Below are 23,537 nucleotides of genomic sequence, written 5' to 3'. Positions count from 1 at the left end.
TAATTATTTGATGAATTGATCTCATCTGAAACGTTTCAAGTGGACAGAGGGGTTAAAGGCTGTGTTTTTTTTTTCTCCTCTCACTTGTGAGTGCCACTGTTTTGTGTGCATGTGTGAAAGTTGAAAGGCATGGGGGGAGCTAACCTGAGCAAATACTTGGAAACGGATAAAAACAACAACGATCAGACCCAAATACAGTTTTATACAACACAGAATGTTGCCAGTTTATTTCATCTCCATGACATAGTGGTACTGACATCATCACTACGCAGTGTGTCATTCCCTCTGACAAGTGGTTTGGATTAATTTCACAGAAGTTGTTATAAAGCTTTAGGGGGTGATATGATCAGGAGTGTGAGTGGTCACAAATAAAAAGATCTGAAAAAAGCTGAAGAGTGGTGAAACGTCTGAAATAGAAAGAGCTCTCATACTTTTTTTCACAGAGAAAAGCCAAAAATAAGCTGAAATTAAGCTGGAAAAACAAAATATCTGAAATCAGCTAAAAATCTGAACTCTCACACCCCTGTATGATATTAGATTTTTTTATACAAAGAAATTCACAAGGGTGCTATATGCATTCCTTCATGGGTAATTTTGAACCACCAAAGGCATAATGTGGTAAGATTTATTACTTAGGTCAAATGTTCATTTTTGAATTTATTTTTACCTTTGAAACTGGAGGCCAACTTCAATTCAGATATCATGTTTTGTAAAACACACAAAGAGGAATAAACTTCATAAATACATTCTATTAAAACATTATTCATATCTGAAAAACACCTGATGTCAGAATTGACCATACATCCATTTCAAAGAAAATGCATAATATCATCTTTCAATTCTGTTCTTTCGGTGAATCTCGTTAATTTTCTCCAGTTGAGAATAAGAATGATAGGATGCCTCATTAATTGTCCTTTTACATCAAACACAGACAGCAAACGCTGCCCTATAAAACTCTTGCACAAATAAATTCTCTCCTAACATTCATTATTTAAATAAATCTCCTTCAAGAACTCAGTTAAAGTCTGATCCAGTACATGCTAGCACGTATTCTGTTGTAGTCTGGGAGCTGCTCAACTGGGCCTGTATAGTGGGGAGGGTGGAGAGGGAGGCAAAATACATCAATATGAATACTGATTTTGAATAAGATATGCACCATGCATGTTCTTCACATGGACTGACATGAGTACACTACAGAACAAGACAAGACAAGGTTGTATTATCAATAATCTAAAAGTGCTATATGGCATTTCAGTAGTATGTAATCCAAAGTCTAATCTATTAAATGACAAAGACAAGATTTTACAGTTACTTCATGGCTCCACGTAAGGTTTGATTCTGACTATTTGTTTAATCAAGGGTATTAAAGCCTGTCATAAGTGCAATAATATGAATTATATTTTGGAGGATAATCTAACATCCAGTCTTACGGAATCGTGGTGACCATTAATTTTTTTTTGTCAGAAGATTCTCTGTGAAATTTGAATTATATGTTTGGTGATATTTCGCATCATCTCTATAAAATTTTCTCTTCACAAAAGGCCTTTTGAAAAACCATCTTACAAATTAAGTAATTGTACATGAGAAGGCTACAAAGCAAATATAATTAAATTCCCAGCTAATTCACAATAAAGAAATTGCTTACAACAAAAAATGAGTTTCATATAAAATAGCTAAATATAATAGACAAATGATTCACACAATGTCGGTATTTAGAACATACAAACTCATATAATAGAGTAATACACTGCATTAGTGACTTAGAGATGGTTTTAAGATCATCATACTTTATTCAAATTCTTGATAAATGAACTATTACTTATTGGGTAAAAATGCAACTTACCAACTCCGGCAACAGCAGGACATTTGTCATAGATGTATCGTGTACATACATCACGGATAGTCTTGGCACTGATGCTATCAATCCTTGCTTCAAGCTCAGGCAGAGGAATACGACGTCCGTAGCACAACATCTGACGGCCAATGTCTTCACAGATTGGGGTCGACCCTGGATTAAACAAGATTACATATATCATTCCAGTTTGAACTTTGAATCCTATGAATTTGGGACAGCAGAAGGACAAATTTCCCTGGGTCACTCACTACTGATGAAAGGTGAGGTATTCTGTAGAAAAGCCAGGAGATTCACCTAGTTCTTGTTTCAAAGACCAGATGAATTCTGTCATTACAGAAGATTGCAAACTTAAGTTGAAAAATGCTTCATGGAAATTTCACATGAGAATATAGACTTCTGACAATGGCTTTATTTTCTGGTAATTCAGTTACAATTGTTGAATAGAGGTGAATCTGCTAAAGGCAATTCTCTTAGGACCACAGAAATCTGTGTGTAATTCTACTTAGAAAAGTCAAATAACACACATTTCATCAGCGATCATCTGAACCGTTGTATCGCAATACGACAGTGCCAAACCCATTTCAGAGAAAAATCAACTTCAAAGTTCACTTTAATTTGCACTTTTTCTCCCAAGCCAAAAAAGATTTTTATTGCTATGAAAATACATGGTAGGAAATACCAAGACATGTGTTTTGTACTGATAATTTTCTTTTTACACATAACCAAGAATTAGAGAAGATATCACAAAAGAGCTACATGCTTGTACTTTCAGTTGCGGTTTAGATATTCCCTGTACAAAAACGCCAAAGGGAAAAAAACAACACTGACTACGATTTCAATGAGCATGATCAAGCAAAAGGTTGTATCCCTCTTTCACATGCAAAGTCAATGCAATGCAGATATGATGGCTTGGCTGACCGTGCATTTGCATATTAGGTGCGCACAGCTGTTGTTTGCTTTGCTACAGTACACGCTTTCAATGGGATTTGCCCATTTTAGCAAAAATTTGTATGGCATTGCCTTGAAAATCTCCTCATATCTCAAAAACTAAAATAAATTGCTGCCTTGAAATTTACTTATGTATAGAGTAGGACTTCTGCAAAATCTCAAAATCTTTCTTTCTTTTTAAACCAAAACTGACTGATACGACGGTTCGAATGAATGCCGACAAATTTGCACAAACTGGTCTGAATAATTGCTTCGACTATTAGATGTAAATTGCTATAAATGATAACTCACCATCCAATTGAAGTAGCATGTTGGTCCTGAGGAGATTCTTGGCACGTGCTACCTCACTCTCGGTCACACTGGTGCACAGGTACATCCACTGGTTCTGGACGTGGTATACCATGTCTTCAACGCTAAGAGGATCACTCACCATGTACACTCCCCTGTAACAGATCATGATAGTAACATTTCTAATACCTTACCATTCTCATGAAGGGGTTCTTCTTAAGTCTAACTCCTACCAACAAAATAGTGTACTAAAGATCTTACAAGATCCTTTATATCTCAACAATAATATTTTTTACCTAGAAAGGCGTAAATCATTTGTAATACTTAAGGGAAAATGTAAAAAAAAAAAAAAAACCTTGTAAAGGAGCCTTACCATTAAATTGTAATCAATCCCTTACAGCTCTTCAAATTTTGTGATTTGTAGTACCCTCTTAAATATCAATTTATAGTATAAACTATAAATTGTCTTACAAGAGCAATTTGTCACCCGATATGGAGAAGGCTGTTCAGAATCATTTCTTACCATAGCCCTGTATCTGTGTAGCAGGTATTGAAGGCCTGGAAGGAATGGCATAAGTTATCTTCGAATGCAACTCTAGCCAGTCGACTTGATGTGTTCTGCGGAAGAATATACAACAAAACTCATGTGAATTCAATTCGAGTTATTTGACTGAAAATATTTATAACAGCACTTGTTTTGTCTCTTGTAATTTTCATTTAAGACTTTCCAGGCAATTGGTTGTCATAATTTTTCCTTGAACACACTTACATATGAAGAACTCTGAAATGTTTTCATGAATGACTCATCTTAAAGGGGCCTTTTTAAATCATACCTTGATACAGTCAAAAACCTGTCTATTAAAGCAACCCAAGGGAAAAAAGAAATAGTGGCCAATGGAGAGACAAGACCTTTATAGACAGGTTCTATAACATATATTACTTTCGAACTGGAGGCAAGTTTGGTGGCCACTACAATAGGGGTCTCATTATTGACAGGTGGCCACTTAGATGGGTTGACTGTATAATACTTCTAAAAATGACTATCATAATCAGCCAGTGATCTTTCAGCCTTACAAACACACAATATTACAAAACTTATACATAGAAATGAGATGGGGATCTTCAAGAAGCATTAAATCATGCTAACATAGGGGCCCTCAAAATTCCAAAATATAAAATTCAGATATGATCAACATTACATGGGCAACTGTTTCTGACAGATAGGTAGATTAAATGTGCAGTCAGTCGTGTTCTATTGTATTATGGCATTTTTGTACAGACAAAAGCTTGCATACACCAATCATCAAGTTGTCTACTGATAGCAACCCTGTCATATATAATTCTAGCAGTGAAAATAGTGAATGGCTGGATACAAATAGTTGGAAGATAAAATTTATGTTTAGTATGATTAATCATTTAGTTGATGACCATCTGAATAGACCTGACAGTCATATTGTGATACGATGGTTGAAAGTATTCATATGACTGCCAGTGTGATAATACATGTAAATGAAGCATAATTAACTACAATGGATTGTTTACTTACTGCTCCTCCTCCAAATGAACGATCCCAGCTTCCAATCAACTAAAAAAATAAATAAAAAGAAAGCACATGTCAACCCTAAAAATTAGAAAGAACAAATTGAGATTTTACTAAAAATAATCGCAGAAAAGAGTTCAACTTGATATTTAATACTAACACATGACTCAATATTGACAACAGCATTAAAAAAGAATCAAAAACCAAATTCGTACGAATATATCTAGTTATTAGTTCAAATTAAACATCCTGCTGTTCTACTAAACAAAATCTCTTTAAATATTTCAAAATGTACAATCAAAGCAGATGACAATCTAGATATTCTCACAAAAAATATTAACAAAAGTTTGCCGTCTGGTCAGCACCTGTTTAATAAATCATTAAAACAAAGCTAAGATGTCTTACAGTGTTGGCAACCATGAGAGGGATGTTATCAGGATGGGCCCAGCCAACTCCTTCAACACACAAAGCAATGTGAGCCAGTGGCATCTTGTCATCACGCACTGTGATCTGTGGGAAAAAGTAATACAATGACTTACTCTTAATGAGCATTGGATTGTTTCTTCACATGTTCAAAATTAATTTTAGTATAAGGTTGATCCATTTCACAATTCTTTAGTTATTACTGGATCCAGTGATTTTCAGGTAAATAATGACATGTCCTTTGGCTTTGAACTTAATACATTTAGCATCCTCAGTAATAATCAGATTGCCAGCCCTCTTACATGCACAAATAAGCTTAAGTTTTTCCATTTAAAAAACTGTTGATGTTGTTTACAATAAAACAATCCCAAATGCCCTAGGTTGTTGTTGGGCAAAGGCTTGACAAAAATTGAATCTAACAAATAATACAAAATATGACACATGTTAAAAATGAACATGCTGCAGCAATTACATGACAAGTTCACAAAGCGTGAGCCAGGCTTATCGTTTGTTCAATCTTTTTTTAATAAAAACACTCAAAGGAAAACATGTAAAGATTAAATTCAATTTGCAGTTTGAATTTTTTGCCAATCCTTTTGTTTGAACAGACATAGTAAAGGAATAGCATAAATCCAAGAATACAGGTTTGCCAACATAATACAGGGCATAAAATCAGATGAAAAAGATAGACATAAGACAAATCAAAGCATACTATTCTAATAAAGGTAATACTATCATTACAGATTTGTTAGGTTTTACTGGACGCATTTCAGGACTTACTTGTCAAGTTGAATAAGTCTAATAACATACATGTAACCTTATTATTATCAAATGAATAGTGTAGTCAAAATGCATGCATGAGTAAGTGTTTTTATATTTCCATTTAAGCATTACTTCACAAAGGCATTTATCGAATAATAACCATCATTCTGTGGCTACAAAATTTAGTTTTGATATCATCTTTATTATATTACATTGATAAGATTTAGTTAAAATACCATACATTCATAGCAATAATGAACTTACACCACTGCCAGTGAATCTGCATGGGGTTAGAGCTGGAATCTCATTCTCATATTCAGTTCCCAGGTTGCCAAAGTGCTTTTGGGCAAGTTGGACCAATTCATCATGGTTGACACCACCAGCTCCAGATAGCACAATGCGAGGTCCCTTGTAGTGAGTAGATATATAATTCTGAAGATCATCCCGATTGATAGACCTTATAAAGAATCACATGAAAAATTCAAATGAATTAGGAAATCAACATCAGAATATCATTTAAGGAGAAAACCCCCAGCTCATTCCACACCTGGCGGTAAGTGGTCATAATTTCTAAGACACAAATCAGCTTCTTATCTTTGACATCATGGCAAATAACCCTGGCTCGGCTCAGGTGCGAAAATGACTTAAAAAACAAGTCCACCCAAACAAAAAGTTGATGTCAATGAAAAGAGAAAAATCCAACAAACATAAAAATGACAATTTCATCAAAATCGGATGTAAAATAAGAAAGTTATGACATATAAAAAATTTGCTTAATTTCACAAAACAGTTATATGCACATTCTCGTCGGTATGTAAATGAGACAGATGATGTCATCCACTCACTATTTTTTTGTGTATTTTATTGTATGAAATATTCCAATTTTCTCCTCATTATCAAGTGAAACAATTCCTCCCTGATGAACATGCGGAATTAGCATTGTTTAAGACTATATGTTTCAGTCCAAGTTAGTCCTTAATGCAGAGCTGCCAACATTGGGATGATAGAATCCAGAAGATTTCGCGGAGGTATGATTTTGTGAGGGAGCGCGCGGCGAAATGTCCCACGGACGGGAGTTTTGGGTAGCAAAACTCATTAAGAAACAACATTTGATAGTATCCGACAGCTGTCTAAACCATCAAAACTTTTGGCTCATAGATTAAATGCACATTAGAGAGATTTCATGAAATGATGAATTGTCTGTCATTGACTAAAAAAATAAGTTCAAGCCTGATTTCAGGCAATACAGTAGAACATAAAATGATTCACAAAAGAATGCATTCAACAAGAAAATACCTTTATTGTCCAGAGGGGGAAAGGGCCGCAGTAGTGGAAGATGAGCTTGCCTGGCCCTGTAAAGACTTATATGTGGCCTGTTTAAAGTCTGAGGAACGAGGGATTCCTGTGAAAATTGCCTTTTTGTAGCAAGCACGCACAGCCAGCCAGCGCCAGGCTAGCTCACTCACGAAAGAGAAAATGTTCGAATCCGATCAACCCAAGTAAAAGTAGGCAAAAAAAATCTCCACTTTGCTTCTGTTCTTCAGGATTGTCAATAAAATTATTCCTAAAAGTCAGGGTGTAATTATAATAGTAACCCATCGTTGATCCACAGTTCCAGCTCGAATAAAGCGCACACAAGCTTCCGAAAAATACATCGGACTTCCCTTCTCGCATAGCCTCCTGCCGCGGCGCAGTCTGCCGGAGACCAGGCAGTGCCGCGCCGGGGGGCATAGGCATGGAGTGCCGCTAAAGTGTTTCCATCACGCACATGCAGAACCAGAAAAAAAAATTGCTTGTTAGACTAATTCACCAGTCGTTCGGTAAAATTATCTTCATTTACATTGGAAATCAATGTACGATTATACAAAAACTGGTAAAAGTAACTGGGTAAAATGAAAATGTGATAAGGAGTTTCCACGTGGGTGTAAAGGGAGTTGAACATGCTAGACTCGTAAAACAGTCTTTTGTATGAATTTTACAATTTAACAGCTAAAAATCACAATTATCCGGGAGATTTTGGCATGGGGTCGGGAGAACGGGAGATTGGATCGAAATCCAGTATTCTCCCGCAGGATCCGGGAGACTTGGAAGCTCTGTTATAGTCAAGTCTGTAAAAAATGAAATATTGTATTATTCAAACAATAAAAACAAAAGAAATAGAGAGTGATGGACATCATCGACTGACTCATTTGCATGTCACTGAGTTATGCATATCACTGTTTTGTGAAAAAAAAAAACTTAAAATGTCATAACTTTTTTATTTTACATCCGATTTCGATGACATTTTCAGTGATATGCTAGTTTGATTTTTCTCTATTTATTCAAATCAACATTTTTTTGGGGTGGACTTGACCTTCAAACTCCCTGATCTCCAAGTCCAAGCTTGGCTTTGCTCCCAATATTTGACAAACCAAACCTGCACGTTTACACGGTAAAAATTCAAATCATGTACACATGAACAGGAAAATATAGAAACGCACAATTAACATACTTTTCTTTAACGGTTCTTTACCACTACATCAACTGTAACATAACATTTTATTGTTATCCAATCCATTGGTTACCTTCCATGCTGTAGCATGGGTCATGGAATACTTCTTTAAATCCCCATTCCAAAAAAAAATATCAACGGAAACTACCTGATATTTGACTAATAATTAGAAACCAAGTACCAAGTATTCTATTGATGCTGTTACAAGAAAATTGATGGTGACATACCTGATGTTTTCAGTGGGTCCTAGGATAGTTCTACCAAGAGGAGTTCCTTGGTAAGCTGTTGCATGCAGATGATCAAAGATCACTTCTTGGAGATTGGTTTCTACTTCCTAAATTATATATAAATATATTAACAGAACATTGATTTGAAAAAGTCATGATGCATTCTTCAGCACAACATGGCTGTCCAATTGAATTTGATATATTTAAACAGTTGTATAGTTACCATGAAAATCAACACTTGATATACAGAGACAGATGTATGGAAAACCCTAAAACATAATACCTCATGCAACCATCCATGGTGGACGAAGGTATAATGAAAAGGTTATCAACAAAGTACATTGTGCCTTTAAAGACAATGTACAGTCATGCATGCTTCTATTCAATAATATTTTTATTTCATGTTAACATACCTGCATTTCTCTGAGGATGACACCCCTCTCTCGCTCTATTTCAGCCTCTCCGAGTGTGCTGTTCTGAATGATATCAGCAAGGATTTCAACAGCTGTTGTAAAAAAAAAATGCTGAATGAGCTCCACATGATCATGAATATCACTCATTTAAACCAAGAACCTATAGTTGCAGCAAATAATGATTCATGAGAAAGTCAATATATCAAGCTTACAGTGTAACTGTCACTACAGCCACTACATGTCACTACAGTGTATTATCATCACTTGGAAAAAACCAAACACCTGACTGGAATTTTGTCAATATCTCGGCAATTACACTCTTTCTTCCAGAATCATTAAGAACATATTTTGGGAGGTCATTTTATTGTTTTAAACTCATTGTTTAAATTCACTGTTATATCAATACAACTGGCATTCTATATCTATGTTTAATCCATACCTACATAGAACTTCAAATTATTCTATGTTGAAAAACATCTTGTTAATGATTAAACAGCAACAACTACAAATGTGATGATATCAGGGTTGGCGATTTTTTTTTATTCAAATCTGATTTTTTTAATTTAATTTTTTTTTTTAAATTTCAAAACAAAGCGCAAATACCAAAAATATAATCCTTTACAGTCATATACTTTAAAATTGTACATTTCACTACTAAAATCATTCTCAACTTTCTATTTCATTATAAAATCAGGTCACAGTTAAGTTATAGAAAATATTAACGTCATGAAGATGCTGACATTTTCTGCTTCCTCTGATGTAGAGAGCTCCTACTGACTGGTTCAATCCAAGTCGATGAACTGTCTTGGTACAGCTAATGCTGCATAGTTGGTGTTCCCATTCAAAGCTCTTAACATGAAATGAGGTTCAGTTTCTTTCGAAGAATTCCATGACTCTGAGACTCACATTCTCCGAAGAGAAACATTTTTTCATTTTCAGTCAAGGACTGAAATTCATATTATTTATTGTTGGTTTATAAATACCTCCTTTGTTCTTTGAGCCATATAGTTGGAACTCTTTGACATTTTCAAAGAATTGACTTGCAAAGTTCTGACCGATTGGGACAAAAATTTGCAAGTTGATTTGAATGATTTCTTTGAAAATAAACCTGAATAGAAGTATTTGGCAGTTCTTAGCAGTTTTGCTAAAAATTAGAAAACAGGTTCTACAGCTACAAAACATATAAAATAATAAAATGTAAAACTATGAGTTACCAGGGACAATGCAGATTGTACTGTATGTATTATTGTACTCAATTCAACACAATCACTGAAAATGTAAGAAAAATAAATGCTCACTTTTCGCATAGGGCACAAATGTATGGTTGTAACTTGTTGCCATGATTTAGTGTCCTTTACCAAGAGCATGCATACATTTTTTATTCCCAGTACATGGATTACTGAACCTTTCTCAGTGTAACAGATGAATGAATCACAATCGTATACATGTACAGAAAGTCTGAACAGGCCTTGTATCAAACCCATGATGGAATTCGGCCATATAAATTCAGAGTTTCTTTTTTTAAATTCTTTTTATATTTGTTTACATATTTTTTTTCTGACGTGCCATTGCTATGGATAGATATGAACAAATGAAATTGTTAATGTTGGAGAGCAAAACAGTAGTAGTTCAAGTGAATGGTCAGAATAGAATAGAATATTTTCTTAAAAACTGATCTAAACTCAATTTTTGATTTTGACATAAAGAAACAAGAACTTTGTTTACTATCAACAAAGAAAATTTTTACAGGGAAAATGTTGAAAGTCCACTTATAAAAATGGAGTATAGAGGTTAAGTGTTAACCACTCATAGGCTACATGTACATCCTTGGTTTTGCATGATTAACCTGATTTTATTGACTCGATTTCAATTGCTCTGAAAATATATTAAGGATTTATTCATGTTTTGATGATCATGATATAGAGTTGATAAAATCTTTTTCTTTTGAGTGAAAAGAAATGAAACTGCCTCAACAACAACAAAACATGTCAATCATTTGTACATGTTTCAATGTAAGTGATTTAAAATCAAATCAATGATTTTTTTAAATCAAAGTGATTTAAATTGCTATTTAAATAATGACTTAAATCAACGTGATTTAAATCAGCGTGATTTAAATCAGCCAACCCTGGATGATATCAAGATATTCTGCAATATATTATATCATTATTTCTTCAAATTTATGGGATCCCCAATTAACATTTGCCAAGTATTTTAATAGGTCTTTGTAACATAAATAATTTGAAACAATCATATATATATATATGTATATTTAAATCACACTTGCTACTAAATACTAATCACAAACTTAATCCTTCCTGACTAATATCACTTAAAACCAAGATGATGACTAACACTAAAAGACGAAGTGCAATCATTACCTTTGGGGACATCCGACTCGAAGCATTTGGCATAATATACTGTCTGTTCCCTTGATGTGTATGCATTTAGATGAGCACCCATGTTTTCTATCTCCAACTCCAATTCCATTTGTGTCCTGTTTGATGTACCCTGAAAACACATTCACAAGATCAACAGCCAAACTATTAGAGTTTGAAATTAAAGGTATTTTTTTAGCTGAAACACTTCTAAGAAGTTCCCAACAGCAGGTCCCCATCACCGAGTGGAGGGATGATGTCACCTATGAGGTTCCACCAGTAATATTTCATGCGACATGAATTTCGGGTACCCGCCCGAAAATTACCACAGGTACCCGAAAACAAAAATACCAGAAAAACCCAGGCCTAGTATGTAGAAGGCTTATCAAACCCGCTTTACATGTTTGCCACTGAGCATGTCTAGACATGGGCCACACACTTGCACCCAATTTATACAATCTATACCTTGAATGCCATGTGCTCAAGATAGTGTGCAACTCCATTGTTCTTCTCATTCTCATATCTGCTTCCAGCGTCAATCCATAAACCCACCTAGGAAGAGAAAAAATAAAAGGTAGTCTGAATTAAACTTTTCTCCAGATATTGACAGACATTTACCAATTACCAAATCATCTACTCTGCACCCAACATATGACAAGATGGAGAGTTAAAATTTGAATTTCCCACCTGTTTTAGTGTTTTGAACAATATTGTTCTTTATAAAGAAGTTTCTGTTAAGCCCTTGTTCCCCTATGCTGATCTTGCTATGATTTGGAAAATCTACAGATCAGCAGGATCAGGGGAAAAGACTATACCAGAATAAATACTACCTAGTGGAATGGAGGCTTAATTACTTTATGTATTGCTATAAGCACGTTTAGAAAGACCTTTTTGTGCTAATCCTATGACTGCTTGTCATTTACACATGTTCCTTATGATTCAAAATGAGAATTTTCTGACCTGGAAGATTGGCATGAAAATGTAAACATGTTGAAAATCAAATGCAGATCTGGGTGGATTACACCTTTTAACTACAAACTCTCATTTTTAAAATCTTTTATTCTTTCAAAAATGACACTATAGAAATCATATGCATTATAGAACTTCATAAAAATACAATGAGACAGCCGGAACATAACTTGTAAAATATTGATTTCTTATTAATGCATTCCAATTATTCTTCTCATATCCCTCCAAATAAATTAACAAACAGCTTCATTCGCCTCAAGGCAAGGTACCAGTCAATTAAAAGAAATGCATTCTTATCAACCGCGTAGCCAGGATTTCATTTTGGAGGGGGCGGTAAGTGCACGCGAAGCGTGCCAACACTTACAGAGCGCGCGAAGCGCGCTCCCTAGGGGGTGGGTGCAGGGAGGGGGAGTTTCCCCCTCCCGCGCGAAGCGCGAAGCTTTCGGTGTTTCATAAATTAAAATGAAAAGGAGCCGTCTATCTTGTCTCTAGTACCTGTTTCCAACCCTGCCTGTATCAGCTCCAATTCAGTTCACTCTATTGTGATTTTGAATCTTGTTTTCAAAAGTAATTGTGAACGCACAAAAAGGGATAAAATAAAGGAAATTATAATAATAATTACCCCGCTCGAAGCGCGGAAGCTCATGCATTTTATAATTTTTTGGCAAAGAAAAGGGTCCCGAAATAATGGTATTCTCTAAGTCATATTGAATGCTTCCCTCGGAAAGATCAGATTTGATTACAATTTAGCCACAGTGCATATCTTTAACTCGCAAAACAGAGGAGAAGATATGCCGGGAGGAAGATATTCTTCCCCGCGCAGAGCAATGAAACTCTGAAATCTTAAAGGTCGGACGTTTCATTACATGCAGATATCTCTATACCCAGCGGTTCTAATTCAATTGATTTTCTAAGATTATTTAACTTCATTACAAGGAAAATACCGCTCAAAAAGTTGAAACTTCTGTGATTTATTAAAATTATATAAAAAGGATGATGTATAATGTCTTTGACTAATCTTGAAGCGCTTCATTATTAACGATAAAGAAACTTAAGTGTCATTCAAAATTTCAAACTGAGGGCGCAAAATAGGACAGGGCAGGGAAATGACATGAAATTTACTAGAATTTGATTAAAAAAATATTGTACTTTTTTATTTGATACGACACGAATTTTATACCTTCTTTTTTTTTTATTAGAAACCCGTTTGCCCCAAAATTATGGTTGTTAAATAATGAGTTGAAAAGCGGGAGAAGTTGCCCTAGTGGAGGTGACGGCAGAAATTGATATAAAGATTTGACCCGCCTGGAGTCAACCCGACCAGAAGTTTCGCGATCAATTTGAAAAAAAAGACTTCATACACTTCGGCCTAACCTTACTCTAATTCCATGCCCTCATGTATACATTTGAACTTGAAGTGGCAAGAAACACGTATAGCTGAGGTGGAAAAACAGGGTTAGAGAAAGGGTGGGGGAAACAGAGGAGAACTGCAATATTGTCATTTATCCGCGCGCAGCGCGGAAGCAAAATTCATATATATAAATTTAGAGCAAGAGTGAAGGAGTTTCTCTTTTTGAAAAAAAAAAATAAAGAATAAAAGGAAAAACCCACAAAGCTACCTTTCTTCCCTTCGCTTTTCCTTTTCTCCTCTCTTTTTTTCCCTTCTTTTTTTTCTTTTTGGGGACGTTTTGGGGGGGGCGACCGCCCCCACCGCCCCCCCCTGGCTACGCGCCTGATTCTTATCTGTAATAGCCTGTTTTCTCTCGGCAATGCGTTGTGACACAGAGCTATCAGGAGGTGCTAGAATGACATTCGCTAGACCATTTAGAGATCTCTCCAATACATAAAAGCATGTTACATCATACGAATGCCATGCCTCTTGATTAGTTGTTGTTTCCATGAATCAGGCATGCATACTATATTTTCATGGACATAGATCTCATCTGATCAAAGCCCGTCACAGATTAATTGTGAGTCACCTGTTTGCTATGGTAACTTCTCTTTTTTGCACCACCAAACAAGACTTTACACATACACGTACCTCTGAGTTGAGTTTTTGAAATAGGCTTAAGTTATATTACTACTCAGTACTCACTGTGGCTGTAGGGATTCCAGAGTCTTCACTGGCTACACGGAACCCATTGTTGAGTGTTGTCACTCTCGTTTCTGGTACATTGACGAGGGTCTGTGAAGCAGTCTGTGTTGATCTCAGCCGTCTTGCTGCATGACGTCCCTGAAAATCAAATTACAAATTGAAGTTAATGATGTATTAATATTTCAAATTTTGAATGGGCCGATTAATCAGCGGGACAATCAAATCAAGCATTGATATCAATGCCTGGCTAGCAATCAGCTAAATACAAACAAAACAATTTTCAATTGCTTTCCATGACCAAAGCCAACATGGCAACATACATGTAACCATTGGCAAATTATTCTTGCGTTTCCTAAAAAATTGTTTTGGTCTACTGTTAACAAAATCATGTTTACCGTGAAAGAAATGAATGGATCGGCATTCAAAAAAAAGAAAGAATATGTGACGCAGAGATGGGAAGCTCCCCATTTTTTAAATTTGTGTGGAACATAAACAAGCAATTGCAATTCCTGCACAAGCGCATCGGTACCTGTTTAGCCATTTTATGCATTGACCACCAATATATTCAACAAATTTTTCAGGTAAATTAGTTGGAATCATAATTCTACTTTACGGACTGGGAAAAGGAATATCTATAGCAGGGGTTCTCAAACGTCTCAATCCAGCCCGCAAGACTCTGCTGGGTTTTTTTAATCACTTAGTCACAATATGAAACATAGCTAAATATTATTACATTGTGCATCCATGTAGACCTAACCGTAGTAAAAGTAATGGCAGTCAAATAAATTTGACTTTTAAACAAAGTTTAGTGGAGTCTTTTCTGTCTGTTTGATCTACTTTCTTATTAGATGACCAGCGCTGTTCTCACCATGTTTGGATCTACATAGAGGTGCGAAAGTGCAATGAACATTTTAAAGAACTATCTCATACCGAAGCACCTTGTCTTTTGTCCAGTGAACATTTGCACCAGTGCCTTCATCTGGTAATTACACCTTTTGTGCCAAGGTTGAAGCAACTTGTTGCTGACAGTGTCACTTTTCCCATATTGAAAGTGACTAGGAGACTGACATCCTTGTTAGAGTCTACAACAGACATGCTCTGAATAGAACATCGGCGGTAAATATCATAATATACAATTCATGATATTTACCAGCCGATGCAAGTATTTTACAATTCATGAAATTTATCGGTCGATGCAAGTATTTTTTAAATCTAGATTGGCACTGCTCATGATTTTGCCGCCCTCTATAGACACGTCGAGTCGCTAGGATGCAATCACAAAGGAGACAAGATGGCGTCAATAACATGTAAGTAAAACGCTCTTCTACTTTTAATCATTTCATTTCATTTTATTCTAAAACAAAAGAAAAACTAACAATTTTTTGCCAAATGTTGCCAACCAACATTATCGCCCATTGTCATTGACAATGTGTTAACATCACATTCTAAATATAACTAGCAGTTTGGCGCATTATCATTGTTGCTCAATTCGTCGGTGTGTGTGAGCCAATAGTATCCTGCCCCAGGCTTCATGGCCTGGGGAGTAAGCCTAGTCTTTAGGACGCAATGATGATGACTTTTAAAATAATGAAATATACTTCTTCATCATTGACGTCTTGACACTCTTCCCTTAGTCGCAGAAGAGAAGGACCAAAACAAAGATGGATTTCAGAGGGAAATCCATCTTTTGAAACAAAAATCAGTTAGGTAAGAAACCTTAATTTTTTCACATTTTTATATTATAATTTTTAAAACCTTCCTTCGCATTTGGCGTAGGAAGGTGTAAAAATCAATGAAATTCATAAAATTCAAGTGATTTTTGTTTCAAAAGATGGATTTCCCTCGGAAATCCATCTTTGTTTTGGTCCTTCTCTTCTGCGACTAAGGGAAGAGTGTCAAGACGTCAATGATGAAGAAGTATATTTCATTATATAAGTCATCATCATTGCGTCCTCAAGACTAGAGTAAGCCTACGTATAGTAGAAAGAATTTTATGGCAAGTTCCCCCAAGTCTGCGCCCACGCGTATCTGCACGATTCTAGTAAAAGAAGATACACAATGAACACGGACATTACACATGCAATATATAGACAGATATTCATTAAAAAATCTGACTCAAAACGGTGGAAAAATAATTAATTTGGGGCATTTCATGTGACGGCCTCAAAATGCAGCCTTTCTCATCAAAATCCCTGAATTGTGTGCAAAGTGAATGGGCGCGCAGACATGGCCCATTTTTTTTTTCAATCTGATACTATTACTACTTACTAGGCCTAAAAATATTAGTACTAATTAAGTGATAATGACTGCCCAAGGTTTTTTCCAAGAAAATCCCAATAGGCCAGGCTAGGCCCTACCGTATAACCGCCAGAACTCGAACACCTTTTCAATAAAGGTCGCATAAAATGTATTTACGGTGTTTCTGGCTTACATTCTTGGGCTTGCGATGTAGCCGAAATTCTAAGCTTTCCATAGGTGCCGTCCGATTTGGATTTTCTGGGGAAAGTTTCGGGTGGCGCGGCGATCGCCGAAGGCTTCGAGCCTGCCAGAATTCGTACACCTCATGCCAGAATTCGAACACCAGATGGCGCAATACAATTTGCCTGTTGATGATCGCGCGATCATATCCCCCTCGCTCTGTGATAATTAAATGATTGGTTTGTTGTTAATTCATTGTTTATTGACTTAATTCACCTCTTTATCTATTTCCATGTAGTTATTTTTTAATTTCTTCAACTATTTATACATTAAATCATAAATTTCATTGTTTGAATGAGTTTCTGCTACATTTAATTTATATTTCAATTTTAGAATAATTTCAGTCATATCACTTACTTTTATTTTGAGTTTTGTGCATATAGATTTTCTAATTTGTTTATTTAGAAAAATGAGAATGGATACATCTATTTGCAATAGCTTTTTTATGTATTCCTCTCAATTACTATTCTTCTATGACTTATAAAATTATTAATATTGTTATTGATTTATTATATTTTTATATCTATTGTCATTTTCATTATTGTCATTCTTAAAATAATATTTACTATTATCAATGTTATCAATATCATCACCATCATTGGCATCTTCTTTCATATGGGCCTATATCATTTGTGTTATTATTACTTATTATCACATTGGTATAATTTCTCTCTGCCAGTATATGAACTTATTTCATGGAGTAATTCATGTAGGGAATATATTTTGGAGGATATAACCACAATGCATGTCTGTTGTCTCGCTACTTTTATTGAGGCAAGTAGGAGTATTTCAGTTTTTTTTTTTATATTCATATTGAGATTTAACATTATTGATTTCCATATATCACTTACCGGTACTTGATTTCTGTGTTTTATTGCAGGTTTCTTGGTTCATCTAAAGAAGTGCGAAATAGAAGTTTACCACTTACCTTAGCACACTCTGCATGGGCGCTCAATTCCGATTGCATAATAAAATATAACTTACTGATGATATATATATCGATCACTCTTGCCTTATTATCGATTCCTTTATCTCCAAAAACATAACAGAAACTATACAGTAAATACAATAATAACTAAATAAAAAATACATGTAATAGTAAATAAAAAAATGAATAAATAAATACACAAAATTGAAAAAGATCATAAGTAATTTTTATTTGTTTTATCAACTTAAATAAATAAATAAATAAAAATGAATAAATGAATTATAAATATAAAAAAATCATAAAATATATTCATAAAGCACTTTTAATGGTTTCATCAACTTCAATAAATTACTTATGAGCATTAATGCATTAATTATAATATAATAACACAAAGACATTTATCATGTCCCAAAATGAGATTTAAAAATTGTTTTTAGTGATCATAGACTGTCAATCATTTTTTTTTAAGAAAGAAAGATGAGACAACCAAATAAAAGTAATTGTTATATCATGCAGGGAATAATTTTGCTTACATATTCGAATAGCATTTTGGTCATAATTTAGCTCTCAACTAAGTAATGTACAGTCCTATATGTAAAAATATGCTTTACGAAAGAATTTATGCGTAGCAGTCTTTAAAAAGTGTGGAGCAAATTGCGATGCGATACCAGGAAAATTATTGCCTGTCATGCATCATTTCAGTAGACATTTTTTTTCCTTGATCACTGCAGCCCTTATTTTTATTCTTGATCCATTCTGTATCTTATACTTATTAATTAAGCAGAATAAATATTTCTACAATGATGAAATGCTGTAATCATAAATGAAACATATTTATTTTGAGACCAATCATTTATGGATTAGCAAAATCAAAATCATAATTGTATCGCTTATATACTATGCAATAAAAAGCACAATGAGTATGAATGATGTAGTCTTTTTCAATTCAAAATCTTTTGCGTTCATCTTTCAATCAGTCTCAGTTGTGAAACAGTGAAAGCATTATTAATCATATGATCACTGTGAAACTGTTCATTAAAAACAAATAAACTTTCCATATTAACAGTAAAAGCATCTTTTTCTACATTTCAAAGTATATGTATAACCGCAGAGAACATTGATGGCTAGGTATAGCCTATCCACAGAAGACATCTTTATGGACTTGGTAGGCCTACAGATCTTCTTGTAAATATGACAATAAATCCACCTCTATAGTATAGGAGAGAAAGAGAGAATATCATGTTATAAAAGTGCAGGAAAGTATACAACGGGGGGGGGGGGGGGGGGTTCAATGAGTCGTGGCTGTGAAAATAACAATTACCCCCTGATAGAATAAAGGGATAAAATTAGGAAAAAAAGGGAAATAAGAAAAGGAGCTTAAGAGAACATGTATTAGTTGAGTTATTAGTCCTGTAATTTTTAGAAATAGTTAATATTAAAATCTTCATTCCATCAAAATAGGGCATTGTCCATGGCATACAAATTAAAAGTGGTTGCAAGGGGGGGGGTGGCATTATGGGGCATTCCCCAGTTGTCCCCTGATAATTTAAAATAAATAAACCTGGAAAAACGTGTTTAGTAAATTGTAATGTGCTTTTGCCAAACTTGGCCCCAAATATATCTTTGAAACCAACCCCCCCCCCCCCCACTTGCCTCCTAGTCAAAATCTTGGTGCTGCCGTTGCATATTGGATATACTGTTCATACATAGCCTGCATGCCCACAGTGAGCAAAATACCCAGCCTAGAATGTAGAGAAAGAAAAAAATGGATTCGGTCCTGGCCATACCATCACAGAAAAAGGTAAGAATGTTCGAGATAATGATTATAATTTTAATATATAGTAATGACAAAAGTAATGTCACAATGATAATGATGACAACAATAGCAACATGTAGATGAAATTATATATCAATCATAGTCAAGGTCTCAAGGATCCGTGGGGTGGTTCTCGATATATGACCAAAATTAGATATTGGATCAAAATAATTTAATATTAGGGAGAATCGCCCAATAAAGAAATATTAAAAATGAAAAATAGGGGTATTCTGACCAAAAAGGTCTGTATATGAAGGATAAAAAATCACCCGATCTATACAAAAATAAATAAAAGGAAACGGTTGAAAAATTATAATAAAAAGGAAACCCTCCCACGGGCGTAAATCTGTCCCCAAAGGTAGGGGGACCTGACCCCCCCCCCCAAAAAAAAGGTTATCACCCAAAATGTAAGGTCTTTTTAACCCCCAAAAAATTAACAACCCCCCATAAAAAAAATCACCAAAAATATAATGTAAGGTCATTTAAAAAAATGACAAGCAAAGAAAAAAAAGGTTATCACCCAAAATGTAAGGTCTTTTTAACCCCCCCCCCCCAACAAAAAATTTAACAACCCCCCCCCAAAAAAAAAAAGGTTATCACCAAAAGTATAATGTAAGGTCATTTTAAAAAAATGGCAAGCAAAAAAAAAAGATCACTCAAAATGTAAGGTACTTTTAACAGAAAGATTTGACATGGGCGTAAATCTGTCCCCAAAGGTAGGGGGACCTGACCCCCCCCCCAAAAAAAAAGTTATCACCCAAAATGTTAGGTCTTTTTAACCCCCCAAAAATTAACAACCCCCCCCCCCCAAAATATAATGTAAGGTCATTAAAAAAATGACAAGCAAAGAAAAAAAAAGGTTATCACCCAAAATGTAAGGCCTTTTTAACCCCCCCCCAAAAAAAAATTAACAACCCCCCCCCCCAAAAAAAAAGGTCATCACCAAAAGTATAATGGGAACAACTGCAGAATACCCGGACACTGCGTTACCTTATCGTTGGAGAGCCAACGCACAACGATGTACTTAAGCTATCAAATCAGAAAATCAGCTATAATAAATAATTGAATGATTTACAACTTACAAGTATTTTTTGAATAGATTCTAAGTGTTCAGACTGCACTGTAACGCTAACGATGCGAGCGCGCGCGATTAGTATGTAGACCAACAGTGTCCGCGATGCCAACGATGTGTATATTTTCGTAGTACGTGTAGGCCAACACAGTCCGCGATGCTAGCGGTGCGTTGGTGTCCGTAGTACAGGCCAACACTGCCCGCGATGCCAACGATCTATATATATATCTGTGTGCATCTGTAGTATGTAGACCGACATTGCCCGCGATGCCAACGATGTGTATATTTTCGTAGTACGTGTAGGCCAACACAGTCCGCGATGGTAGCGGTGTGTTGGTGTCTGTAGTCGGTACAGGCCAACACTGCCCTCGATGCCAACGATCTATATCTGTGTTCTGTAGTATGTAGACCAACAGTGTCCGCGATGCCAACGATGTGTATATTTCCGTAGTATGTGTAGACCAACATTGCCCGCGATGCCAACGATGTGTTGGTGTCTGTAGTACAGGCCAACATTGCCCTCGATGCCAACGATGCGATCATATCTGTAGTTGCCTATGTAAACCAACATTGCCCGCCATGGCAACGATGTGTTGGTGTCTGTAGTACATGCCAACAGTGCCCGCGATGCCAACGATGCGATCATATCTGTAGTTTCCTATGTAGACCAACATTGCCCGCGATGCCAACGATGTGTTGGTGTCTGTACTGTAGAGTACAGGCTAACATTGCCCTCGATGCCAACGATGTGAATGTATCTTTAGTAGGTATAGGCCAACAGCGCCCGCGATGCCAACGATGTGTTGGTGCCTGTAGTAGATGCCAACAGTGCCAACGATGCCAACAATGTAAATGTATCTTTAGTACGTATAGGCCAACAGCGCCGGCCAGGATGCCAACGATGTGTTGGTGTCTGTAGTATAGGCCAACCTTGCCCGCGATGCCAACGATGTGAATGTATCTTTTGTATGTATAGGCCAACAGCGCCCGCGATGCCAACGATGTGTTGGTGCCTGTAGTAGATGCCAACAGTGCCAACGATGCCAACAATGTAAATGTATCTTTAGTACGTATAGGCCAACAGCGCCGGCCAGGATGCCAACGATGTGTTGGTGTCTGTAGTACAGGCCAACCTTGCCATCGATGCCAACGATGTGAATGTATCTTTAGTAAGTATAGGCCAACTTTGCCGGCGATGCCAACGATGTGAACGTATGTTTAGTATGTATATACCAACAGCGCCCGCGATGCCAACGATGTGTTGGTGCCTGTAGTAGATGCCAACAGTGCCAACAATGTGAATGTATCTTACATAGGCCAACATTGCCGGCGATGCCAACGATGTGAATATGCCTGTAGTAGAGGCCAACATTGCCGGCGATGCCAACGATGTGAATATGCCTGTAGTAGAGGCCAACATTGCCGGCGATGCCAACGATGTGAATGTATCTTTAGTAAGTATAGGCCAACTTTGCCGGCGATGCCAACGATGTGAATGTATGTTTAGTATGTATATACCAACAGCGCCCGCGATGCCAACGATGTGTTGGTGCCTGTAGTAGATGCCAACAGTGCCAACGATGTGAATGTATCTTACATAGGCCAACATTGCCGGCGATGCCAACGATGTGAATATGCCTGTTGTAGAGGCCAACATTGCCGGCGATGCCAACGATGTGAATATAACCCTAACCCTAACCCTAACCCTAACCCTAAACCCTAACCCTAACCCTAAACCCTAACCCTAACCCTAAACCCTAACCCTAACCCTAACCCTAACCCTAACCCTAACCCCTAACCCTAACCCTAACCCTAACCCTAACCCTAACCCTAAACCCTAACCCTAACCCTAACCCTAATTGAATTCAATTCCCATTGAATTCAATTCCCATTGAATTCCTTCAATGGGAATTAAAACTTTATTTCATATTTTATTGAAGAAAAAATGAAAATATTTCATGTATAAAAAATACAAAAGAAATAGAGAGTGAATGACATCGATCACCTCACTAACCAGGATATGCATATATTAAACTGTTTTGTGAAACCATACTTTGAAACGCTTGCCAACGATGTTTTGAATGTTGCATTGCACGGTCACATCGTTGGTCGTTGGCTAGCGGCGCACCCAACGATGTATAGCAATAGCTAGTAGTAGTAGGTAATTTAAAAGAGTGTATTAATCTTGTACTATTGCACCTTCACATCGTGGGTCGTTGGTTAGCCAACGATGTTTTAAATGTTACATGGCACCGTCACATCGTTGGTCGTTGGCTAGCGGCGCACCCAACGATGTATATAGCTCTAGGCCTAGTAGGTAATTTAAAAGAGTGTATTAATCTTATTTTATAATATAACAGTTTCACATCGTGGGTCGTTGGTTAGCCAACGATGTTTTGAATATTATATTGCACCGTCCGTACCGTCACAACGTGGGTCGTTGGCTAGCAGCGCACCCAACGATGTTTAATTATAGCTCTAGTAGTAGTCAAAGGGCAAAGGTCATTACGTATGGCCTGGATGCATTGCTCGTACGTACCGTCATACGTACGTACGTACGTAGTATAGTAGTAGTAGTAGTACCAGTAATGCATGTACGTATGTAATAGTATGGATATATCTAGGCTATATACCATTGAATTAGTATATAGCTATAGGTCTTGACATCGTTGTGTTGGCTGACCAACGATTGGGTAGTGAGCAGTGTCGGGGTATTCTGCAGTTAAGCCGTATAATGTAAGGTTATTTTAAAAAAAATGGCAAGCAAAAAAAAAAGTGTTATCACCCAAAATGTAATGTTATTTTAACAGAAAAATTTTACAAGCAAAAAAAAAGGGGGGGTTCACCCAAAATG

General features: G+C 36.1%; 1 protein-coding gene across 1 annotated transcript; it reads right to left on the bottom strand.

The window, feature by feature from the left end:
* Nucleotides 1-193: 193 nt before the first annotated feature.
* LOC129255824 (mitochondrial-processing peptidase subunit beta-like) lies at nucleotides 194-15,489 on the bottom strand. Its single transcript, XM_054894154.2, has 12 exons — nucleotides 14,390-15,489; nucleotides 11,791-11,877; nucleotides 11,329-11,458; nucleotides 8,948-9,039; nucleotides 8,535-8,641; nucleotides 6,081-6,273; nucleotides 5,037-5,141; nucleotides 4,638-4,676; nucleotides 3,615-3,709; nucleotides 3,095-3,246; nucleotides 1,844-2,008; nucleotides 194-1,083 (listed from the first exon to the last, which is right to left on the bottom strand). The coding sequence occupies exons 2-12, from the start codon at nucleotides 11,800-11,802 to the stop codon at nucleotides 1,019-1,021; spliced, it is 1,155 nt and encodes a 384-aa protein (XP_054750129.2). The 5' UTR covers nucleotides 11,803-11,877; nucleotides 14,390-15,489; the 3' UTR covers nucleotides 194-1,018.
* Nucleotides 15,490-23,537: the final 8,048 nt, after the last annotated feature.

The sequence above is a fragment of the Lytechinus pictus genome, chromosome 3, assembly GCF_037042905.1.
Source record: "Lytechinus pictus isolate F3 Inbred chromosome 3, Lp3.0, whole genome shotgun sequence".
NCBI lineage: Eukaryota > Metazoa > Echinodermata > Echinoidea > Temnopleuroida > Toxopneustidae > Lytechinus > Lytechinus pictus.
This window is presented reverse-complemented; position numbering and strand designations above follow the sequence as displayed.

Bases quoted from the DNA above. Each gene is read 5' to 3' on its own strand.
- LOC129255824 (XM_054894154.2), bottom strand. The intron at 9,040-11,328 runs GTAATGATTGCA...TTTTTACAACAG, and splicing joins CGAGTCGGATGTCCCCAAAG to CTGTTGAAATCCTTGCTGAT. The intron at 8,642-8,947 runs GTATGTTAACAT...TATATAATTTAG, and splicing joins TCATCCTCAGAGAAATGCAG to GAAGTAGAAACCAATCTCCA.